This window comes from Branchiostoma belcheri, unplaced genomic scaffold (assembly GCF_001625305.1).
Source record: "Branchiostoma belcheri isolate BF01 breed outbred unplaced genomic scaffold, Haploidv18h27 scaffold356, whole genome shotgun sequence".
Classification (NCBI taxonomy): domain Eukaryota; kingdom Metazoa; phylum Chordata; class Leptocardii; order Amphioxiformes; family Branchiostomatidae; genus Branchiostoma; species Branchiostoma belcheri.
In genome coordinates this window covers 101,149-111,965 of record NW_017803972.1, presented here as the reverse complement: position 1 = coordinate 111,965, position 10,817 = coordinate 101,149, and the positions used below count along the sequence as shown (strand labels likewise).

General features: G+C 44.2%; 1 protein-coding gene across 1 annotated transcript; it reads right to left on the bottom strand.

Annotated features, from left to right (window-relative positions):
- Positions 1–124: 124 nt before the first annotated feature.
- On the bottom strand, positions 125–1,139 carry LOC109475935 (vicilin-like seed storage protein At2g18540). The gene is made up of 2 exons (XM_019776747.1): positions 651–1,139; positions 125–232 (listed from the first exon to the last, which is right to left on the bottom strand). Exons 1-2 carry the CDS (start codon positions 1,137–1,139, stop codon positions 125–127), a joined length of 597 nt encoding a protein of 198 aa, XP_019632306.1.
- Between the last annotated feature and the right edge of the window lie 9,678 nt (positions 1,140–10,817).

Here is a 10,817-nt window from a genome sequence, read left to right as displayed (position 1 = left end):
TATCCTCAGACACCTCCCAAAGGCGTGCCCTTCGCTGGAACCACATCGTCCAGGGTTCTTCAGCTTCCTCAGTTTTCCGGACTCCCAGGCCAGTCTTCTCACCTTGAAGACAGACCTATCCGTGTCATTGAGGACATAAAGTCTTTCTGCAGTGCTCCTGCGCTTGTCTCTTGAACCCCTCCGTCCAGCTGTCCTTTGCCTGCTGAAACGCCTTCAGTCTCCTCTCCAGTTTCTGAAACGATATATGAGGTTAGACATTTTTGTAAAACTAATTTCTTTTAACTATCTCTCCCCTCTCACTCCCCCTAACATGGACTTCTCCCAATCCCCCTCTACACAGTAAGGATTTACACACCTAGACTCCCCCATATAATAAAACATGTTTTTGGCACATAGGCGTCCCAGGTCGGGGTCTCCTGAAGTATCACATCATATTCCCACGTAATTATTTTGCGAGAGGATTGAAGGAGGCCATTTATATCATACCAACCTTCGGTCAACCGGGACGGGGGGGGGGGGCGATTGTAAACGAACTTTCACCCAATGCTGACGTCACACATATGCCACCCTGTTTTCGCAATGCATCATGGGGACGGGAAACTGAATTATCCCTTAACCTCTCATGTTTCCAGCACTTGTATCCTAGCTACCGACCTTTCTTCCTCCGCCTCCTCCTCCCGTCTTCTCGTCTCCAACTCATGAGCTCTCCTCACCTCCTCCTGTCTTCTCGTCTCCTCATGTGCTCCCCTCATCTCCTCCTGTCTTTTCTCCTCCTCATGTGTCCTCCTCACCTCCTCCTGTCTTCTCCTGTCCTCCTCCTCCTGTCTTCTCCTGTCCTCCTCGTGTGTTCTCCTGTCCTCCTCCTCGTGTGTTCTCCTGTCCTCCTCCTCATGTGTTCTCCTGTCCTCCTCCTCGTGTGTTCTCCTGTCCTCCTCCTCGTGTGTTCTCCTGTCCTCCTCCTCGTGTGTTCTCCTGTCCTCCTCCTCGTGTGTTCTCCTGTCCTCCTCCTCGTGTGTTCTCCTGTCCTCCTCCTCGTGTGTTCTCCTGTCCTCCTCCTCCTGTCTTCTCCTGTCCTCCTCCTCATGTGTTCTCCTGTCCTCCTCCTCCTTGTGTGTTGTCCTCTCCTCCTCCTCTTCCATCTCTTTATCGTCGATCTGTAAATTCTTCACCACGCTGCAAGAAATTAGCTATGTTACTTGACACCATATACATGCAACTTATTTCTGCCATAATTATGCAAGTTATTAGTTAGCAGATTATCCAACTGTCACCCGCTTTTCGCCTAACACTCTGGCCGTGACAGCTAACTTGCAATTAATAGTATTAGTAATTACACAAACGATATGAAGACTTACTTGGAGAGCTTTACGGCACTGTTTTCCGACATGTCCGCACTTTGCAGCGAACTGCAGCCAAATGAGCATGCGTTGTAAACTCTGACACCTCATCAATTCAGTAATTATCATATGGAATGTGTGCTGGCGTCTCGTCATTAATTAGTCACACCTGATCTGTCAATCGTATAATCATTTCAACTCCCCACACCATTTTTGGACACAGGCAGCAAGACCTGTACACCAAGCAGAACTTCCGTGTAGCATATCCACACACCTGAACCCAGGTCTAGGGGTGTGTGTCACGAATAACATAGAGCATAATGGACTTGGTGTTGACTTTTTTCTTTTCAGGTTTTTCTGCCATCAGTGGCTGGAGCACGTCCTCCTTTTCGTCTGCGTCCTGACTTGGTACTATGAGGGCACCAAACCCATACACTTTGCTGCGTGGGCCAAATGGAACCTTGGAAACATGTTTCTAGCAAGGGTGACTGGCTTTCCAATTCTTTAAAACACTAGTCCATGCTAAAGTGCACAAGGTCGTCAGGTGCAGTTTCTTTGAGGATAGATCTCGGAACTAAGGACTGGATCTTTCTGGTGACCTGCCTGTAGTCTTTCTTGTCGCGCTTAAACACCAGGACGAACACGAGAGGCACATGTTCATACAGTCGTCCTTCCTCACGAACGCGCTGATTTTAGCCAGACAGAATGCACCCGACACAACTTGAATGTCCCGTCCATGTACCAGGTTTTGGCTTTTGCCAGGTTTGTCAGCTGACGTCATCAGGTGCCGGGGTTCGCTGTCGCCGTTCTGCCGTTACCGATTCACTGCTCTCGCCAAATGCTTCGTGTTGCTAAGTGCCGAACAGGGAGCATCTCCTTGTCCTGTGGAAGTGGGTCGTCCAACATCTGAACTGCTGCCAGCATTGCATCTCTGAGGACTTTAGCGGGCGTTAGGGCCTGTTCGCTTGGGTTCTCGCAGGTGACTGCGAAGTGTGAGCCGGTCCATGGAGTCTTTGGCCTTCTGGTCGAATGCCGCCGCCTGGAGGAGTTCCTCGGGGTCGTCCTTAAGGACATCGGAGCTGTGCTTGTCGAGCGGTATGTCTTCGACGTTGCTGTTGTCCTGTGGGAGTAGGGACATGGCTTCGGAGCATCATGACTTAGCTGATCGGGCCCCGGTCCACGAGAGTACCGCCTGCTTTGAGGAAATTGGGAGCCACCATGGGGATGAACCTGTCTCTGACCGCGAAACCCGACCGACTGACAGGTCGGTATCATCCTACCAGTGCTGTAAGGGTATCAGGGAGAGTAGGTACCCATGTAGGTTTGGGTATGTCCGCGGTTGGGCTAAGGGTGTCTGGCTTTAGTTTTTGAGCGTTTGAGTCTTAAGTAGAACTCGCTTTGAAAGGACATTTTTTACAGTCATATAGAAATTTCAAGATGCCCATTGTACTATTAGTTGGGACATAATAAAAGCTCCAAGTGTCTTGTTTTACGTTGTTTATCAGTGTTTTGGCGTCCAGCTTTGCCCCGCAAGTAGTCTCGACACGTGTCAACAGTACACTGTACATGTCAGGCTCTGACAGTCCCTTCAAAGGACTAAACAAATGTATTGCTCCCCTTCTTTCCTTTGTCACAATTTCGTTTCTTTGACAAACCTGGAAGATTTGACGGACTTTCGTCCAGCACCGCTTCCTTAGCTGTGTCACGAGCCTGTATTCTTTAGCATTGTTGCAGACCTGGCGGTACTGAAAAAGGGAGATATGTACGTGTGATTGAAATAAAAAAAATAACTAACTTCATTCCTATTATCAATCAGATTCCACCATACCAAGCACAAACATTTCAGGACCTGCAGTCCTTAATTTGACGATGACAGCTATACAATAATTAAGATTGTATCATGGTTTGTCACCCGATTCCGGAGGATGTTTGTTTATTGGGCCGCCTCACTGGCCGACGGTCCAGGGAGGCACTGGTCTTCAGCAAGGTCCTCTTATGACTCATTCATGTCGGCTATGAGAGCTTTCCGCATAGCAATGGCACCGTCTTATTCGAGACTGTAGATGGGCAAATTAAAATAACAAAGGACTGTTCTATCGTAAAAGAAAGAAAGTGTGGGGACAACCAAGGAGGTTCACAAATCTGTTCACAAAACTCCTTGGGGAAACTAAAAAGAACTTAAAATATCAATTCATTTTGGGGTACACATTTAAAAACATGTAATTGTGAACAAGAATAAAAACTAAACTTTTTGATAACTACTTCTCATGGAATAACTCACAATATTATGTTTCCACACTAACATTTAATAGTTTATTATCGGGGACACATTTGAAAACATTCGCATAAAATTTGTTGGTAATCCTTATTCGTGAGTGCCAGGTTTCCACCTCCGGGCATGTCTGGGAAAGGCCGGTCATCTGGGCTGTTTGCCGGGTATAAAAAGTCCGCAGTGCAGCGTGAGAGTTCCCCAGCCAGACAACCCACTAGCGTCGAGCGGATATACTCAAGGCCTCGTCGCTGTCGGGGTTATGTTTGCACGCCTTTTACAGAGCAATTACCACACGTCTCGACGATGTAGGCCCCTACATGGCGTTCCTTCTTTCTTGTGTATTTCTTGTCATCCCCTCCTTGAAACACCTCGAGCGGCAGAGGGAAGACTGTTCCGGTGATTTCTCTTGTTATGCTGGAGGCAGTCCTGCTCTCTCCAGGCAGGCATTACGAAGGGCCTCGTTCGTTCCGTTTAGAATTTTCCGTCATTGTCGGTACAGAGACCCTCTATCGCCAACCCAACGCCAATCGCTTTTGAGAGGGACAAGAGCATATTTTTTGTGTGTGTCTTGATCGAAAAGAGGACACCCTGCTTGTGTGCCTGACTTCTGGCCTCTAAACTAACCTGGCTTCATCAATCAATGCACGCTCTTCAGTGCTGAGCTTGGGTGATGACCACTTGTTGAAAGGGATGAATGCCTTTGATGGACTGTGGAAGTACGTGGACCTCAGCTGTTTACGGATGTGCAGTTATTTAGCAGTGTGCTTGATGTGGAAGTCTTCTAGCTGCATTGTTTGTTCTCTGGTGAGTTGAAGCTGTCTGAATGACCCGGATACCTCTGTGTTACCCTCTCTAGGCCGTGGGTCCTCGTCTTCTTCCGCTTGAACTAACGCCATTTGCTGGACGTTAGTAGTTGGCACGGCCCCTTCTGGCAGGAAGCCGACTAAAGTCATATACTGCACGAAGTCGTAAATCTGTTAATTTAATCGAAATAGTAGTTTAATCGGAAATATACTGTAAAAATAATGTATCACAATTTATTGTCTGTTGAAAAATGGGATTTAAACTACATTGTATTTATTTATCTTTGTCTCCTAGACCCTCTCAGGCCTCTGGTCAGCAAGAAGACTAAATCCGTATTTGTTTAGGCGACACAAACCTTTCATCAGGGGATAGTCAGATCAGACTCCCACACCTTTAGCAGAGTGTGAGATTACCTTTACTTAGAGTGTATAAAAATGAAATATTACTGTCTTTATAAAATTTTTCAACAGCAACATCGTTACACATTTCCCACTTCACGAAGAGTGGGATTTACAAAATTTACCCTAAATGTGTAAATCTTCTTACACCCCCAACCGAACACGGGCTCTGAAATAACACAAGTGTTTGACGCTAAAAGTTGATGGGTGTGCGGTCTTTGTGGTGGAGAGCCTCCCGTCTCCGGTTAGCCATGCCCATCTAAAAAGAAGAAAGAATCAGATTGCAAAAAGAGTATATAAATGCTTACAATAGAACTTAACAATACCCAATGCCAATGCTTCTAATAGAACCTTAAACAAGAACGTTACCAAAAACCGAAAAGTTATAGAACTTTAAACAAGAACATTACCATAAACCCACCAGATTTGATATCTTAGGCAGTCCCAGATTCAGTGCTGTCTCGTCCACATTCTCCAGCAGCGTCTCCTGCACAATGGTGTGCGCTGACTTGAACACGTCCCTTGGCGTGCACCTCAGCTTGAACTTGAAACCCTGAAAGAAACACAAATATTTTAAATGGTAAAAATGTACAATGAATGGTGAACATGTTTTTAAAAGGACACGGCTATGAAACAAAAAGTTATATTTTGTACCTTAACATTTTTGCGCAGTTAACAACCGGTGGATGAATGTGTTGTCACCTCGACGGAGGGACGTTGGTTCAATACTTAAACGTTTCGTTACAATATGGTATGACTTTAATTAAACAGTACGTAACGGTACAGGAGGGACGTTGGTTCAAAATTAAACAAAAAGTTTTGTTACAATATTGCATTGCTTAAACAGTACGCACCGGTCCAGGAGGGATTTTGGTTCAATACTTAAGAAAACAACGTTTCATTTTTTTATATATATAAAGAATACAGACACGATGACGGCGTACACAAGTTAGGCTAACTTATATTAGCGCCGCCATCAAACAATAAACTTGATACAAAAGTAAAGCGATATAAAACTAACGAATAAATATAATACACAAATTAAACATAAGACAGATGGGGATTAAATAAAGAATGAAACTAAGAAAACTAAGAGCGCAGGTCCTTCCCCCCTCCCACCCTTGGTAACCCTGGTTGTTATTGGTAGGACACACCAAAGAAATAATGATAATGATAAATTAGGTTGAAGCAAAGCGTTTTACTTGAAATAGTAAAATCTTGGGTTAGAGCCATTATTTGACAATTAATTTTGAAGGTAAATGAAGGGGATCCGTAAAGCAGAAGTTGTTCGAGAGCATTGTCGGAGAGTGAGTTTGTGTCAAGGAGGTGTCCTACCAACGATCCAAGTTGGCCGAAGAGACGCTGTCGTTGATAACTGTATAAAGGGCAGTGAAGTAAGAAATGAGATATGGTTTCGAATTGGCACCCGCAGCTGCAAGCAGGGCTGTGAACTAGCGTACGACTGAAAAGGCTGCAGGTGCCAATGCGAAAGCGTGCTAAAAGGGCAGAGGCATATGGGGGACCATAACTAAAATGTTTGACGTTGGTAGGGCATACATATTCGAGTAAATGCATTCGAAACAGAGAATAACGTTTCATTACGATATGGCATGACTTTTACATAGTGGTTTTCTACAAACAGTGGTTTTGTTTGGTACATAAAACTCAAAACGGCGCCTGTATGATTATGTCGATCTTAAGATTGACAGCATCTTGCTGCTCGTCAGTTACCGAGTCGTGAAGGCCTTCTCGAATCGTTTTACGTCACCCATTTTAAGAAGACCTGCCCGCTGTGATCTGCAGTCGCCCCTCCACATGACAACATCAAGCTGTAAAAATCAGAGACAGATCAGCATCAATGTAATTCCTCAAACCCTACTCACTTCAGAAGATACAGGTGTGTCTATAATCTATGGTTCTTTCTTTCCTCTCTTCACTGTGCCAATTTCTATATGCAGTGAATGAGGTGATTTTCGCTCATTACAATGGACCCTTTCATAAAATGATAATTGGTTCTGCACAACATCTTACTTAGATGTGGCATACAACATCAGACCACATGAACCATTCTTAAAAAAAGGAAATTGTATACGGCAAAGGCTAGGGATAAAGATGTAGGGAGATTGACAAAGAGTACCTCATGTTCACAACAGTAGGGAGACCTCTTGTCATCTTCAAAAACACTCCGAGATACGGTCTGGTATCTCAGTTGGTTGGCAATACCAGCAGCGCCCATGCATGGTGTTGAGTGTTGATGTCCGGACTCTGTGATGTCCTGGTAATGTCACTCACCACCCAGGAAAAGGCGCAGAGTGGTGATGTCATCGTAAATGGCCTTTACCTCTGTGTCAGTCCCTAAAGAAATTTAAACGGTACACATGTATTAACATATTATGACATATTTCATGAAGGGGACTTTCATTACCTCCATTACATGTCATGGAGGTTATATTTTTAGTTGCGTTTGTGCGAAAAATATATTTCTTTCGTAATAATGTGGGTGGCTTTGAAAAGGGCCGGGGTTTCTCCTGGTTTTCAAAATGTTGCTCCTGGTGCGATCACTATAATAAGAAAGGCTTCGGGATGGTTTGTGCGCAAAGTTGAGATAGTCTGTAGAAAGCCAGGAGAGAGTAGAAGATGATTGCTGCAAAAGTGTTTTCCCTCAACAAAATGTCGAACAGGGCAATGGTAAAGTCTACACCCATTCCGATTATATCCGACTCCAGCTCGTGCAGTAGTGCTGGAAATCCCGGAGTTCCCGTCGAAATCAAAACCGTACTCACCCACTCTTGCTGGCTAGCTGGGGCAATGTATTCTACATTCATCTCAAGACTTGGAGTCGGGCAATGTGTGTATGTTCACTCACATTATATGGTTATTGGGGCGTGGCGATATTACCTAACCCTGTTTGTGCGGGAGGGAGGGAGGGGGTCATATCTCAATGGCTGGCTGAGACACTAGTATGTGAACCGTCGGTCCTAGCAGCGTTTTTATCATATTAGATCATTTACCCTTTGTTGGCGTGCCGAGGGGAGACATGATCAATTACAGATAAACTCCTAGCCTAACCGCGAAAAGGTGCGGCAATGGCGCCTTCACACAGGCATTTGCATAAGTCAAAATGAAGAGAAAGATCGACACTAGATAACAATCGCAGGCGACACAGAGTATGCCCTCTCAACAAGAATAAGCTGTTTGGCCGACGGATCTGGACGCACGTTTCCTCATAGCCTCTGCAGTCCTGGTTTGCTCGTAGAGGGTGGCACCTTTGTTGATATGGCTACGCCAAGCAGCACGGGTTTGGGCTGCTGTTTCCCAGGATGTGTCGATGTTGAAACTCTTAAAGAGCAGGCTTGCACTATATAAGAACCCAATAAATTCGGCTAACGTAAACTACCAGGCCCCATTCTGTCCCTGACTACCGTGGTGGTAACATGGGCACAGGGCTCTTGAAGACACTTTGTGTTTGTAACATATTGAAGACAGATAAGGAATTTATGTACATGTACATTCTGTTTTACAGAAAGAAGATAGCCTCACCTTACCCAGAATATAGTAATTACACCACTGTACTGTTTTGCCAAGGTTTGGTGGTGTTATAGATTGGCCGGCAGTTACTTGAACAGTTCTAACAGAGATCCAGTCTACATGTATACTAGTGCTGCTTTCTCATACTACCAAATTGACACCACAATTGCAACCCATATTTCTAGACTCACTTACTATCCAAGCTATTTCAGTTGTGAGGTTGCCATTTTAGATATCTATAATTAGAGGCTTTGATGAAATGTTGACAAGACAGTTTGAAAAATTGAAATTTGACCACAAAGTTGGTTTTCCAGAAACTGAAAGTTGCAGATAGTATTTTCTTGATTTATGTGACTCAGTTACAGCTATCCCGATCATTCTGCATGGTTTGATATTGTTAGTTTGAAAACCAGTATAGAAAAAACATTTGAATTTGTTCAAAAAGAGTGACAGTTATTATGCTAATCTGTCCCTGCCATTGTTTTCGGTGGCTGGACCGTCTAGGATGTTTATTAGTTTATGTGGTTATGGGGGTCAATTCACTATTCAACCTGCTGGAGAAGCCACAGTGGGGAGTACTTCCTTATTGCGTCGCCCTGGGCACCGAATCCTCCAGTTTAAGAGAGGTTTTTAGTTGTGTCATTAAGTCTTAGTCTTTAACTATTCTTACATACATGAGCTTACATCACAGTAAACCTTTAGATCACAACACAAAGTATAAGATCAATCTGAAGACTTTGTACATGTACATGGATATTGGTCCTCGGTTTCATTTAAGGGCGCGGTCATCACATCCTACAATACAGGCATGCTGTACAGTTCAAGTGAATAATTACATAACCAATTAAATTCAACTACCACCTTCTATTGTGATTCAGTCTTTCACCTCTAGGATGGACTGCAGGGATTTCCTCCCAAGGGAAGCCAGGTGTGAAATGGACACGTTATCCGGCAGGCCATCAACCATCACCTTCCCAGCAGCATACTGTCTGTAGTGAAAGTGGGTTGCAGTAGAATTGTTGCTTGCAGCAGCTGAGAAAAAATAGGTAAAACATGAAGAGATATAAGGTTCCAAACCTCAGGGAACATTGCCTTTCAGCGGAAGGTAATGTTCATTACTACCCCCGGCTCTGCTTGTAAAACGTAATACCCTTCTCCTCCTACCAGCATTTGGGCATCTTGCTACAAAGTGCTATATGCCACCACAACCATAACGCATGCGAGATCTATTTTTATTTTACACATAACATTGGCGTGAAATACAACTCTGCCTGACAGTGAGAGGACTCTGGCTGCCTAGATTGTGTGTCAGCAGTTAAGTGAGGTGCAGATATATTTCTATCCGAATCAGTTGTGTAGATATTTTTTTTCATTATTTCATAGCTGCTCTAAGGTTCTTGTGGTGAAAAGTTATCAAAAATCATTACTAAATAGACGAAAAAAGAATCTCTGAAGCTGTGTCACCTTGACTTACACTACAGAAATGCATTTAGGGTCACTTGGTCGATCTTTCCATAACTAATATGTGGAGCACATTTTAGTGTAGAATATGAACTCAGCACTCTGCTTCCGGAGGAATGGTCGTCCTTTGCGAAGGTTGTTTTGAAGCTCCTGAATTCACCATGCTTCCTGATGGCCGTCCTCACACTTGCTGCTGTATTGGGCCAGGTGGATCTAAGGAACTGCTGGAGGCTGTCCACATGGAAGGCCACTGACTCCTCACAATCACACGTGCTATGTGGGCGAACGCTTGGGTTAACCATCTTGAGCACCTGTTGCATACAATCAAGTATAGCATAAGCTTTTTTAATGCTTTCTGAAACAGGGACAGCTTCACGCCCTATACACATTTTTATTTTTTTTTATGTGTTCACGGGAGCCAACATCCCTCCTGCTATAAAATTGCCATATGATGTGACCCAAAAATAGTTACCATGGTGGTATACATCTGATTCAGGTCATTAAAAAGAGGAGACATAGAGAAACATGATACGATATTAAGAATTTTCAATTAGGTACACCCCCTGTCTATGGTGATGTCACCTGGCACTAGAAAAAATAAAACACCGTTGTACAGATGTAACTGCTGTACTAATTATTATTTACTTTGTGGTCGTGTATCTACATATACGTTCATTATGTGGAAAATAACTCTGTTAATGTAGCAAAGAAAAGGGAGGGAGGAAATGATATACAAAAGGTTAATGTATTGAAACGTGTTGACTCAGATAACCACTAACCTTTATTGTGCCTAATCCGCTAAAGGCCGGGTGCTGCCTATTCTCCTCCGTCATCTCCAGGATATGAAATGTTAATGAAACCTCATCGTCGTTGCCGTCCGTCCCCGCTCCTCAGCTGTGGCCAGAAGCGTTCCGTTTGGCCTCTTCAAGAGGACCTGAGGCCGGCGTTCCTGTTGTCATCATCGAGTGAGATCCTACAATACTGCTTGATGTAGTCACGACTTAGCAGGAAACAGTA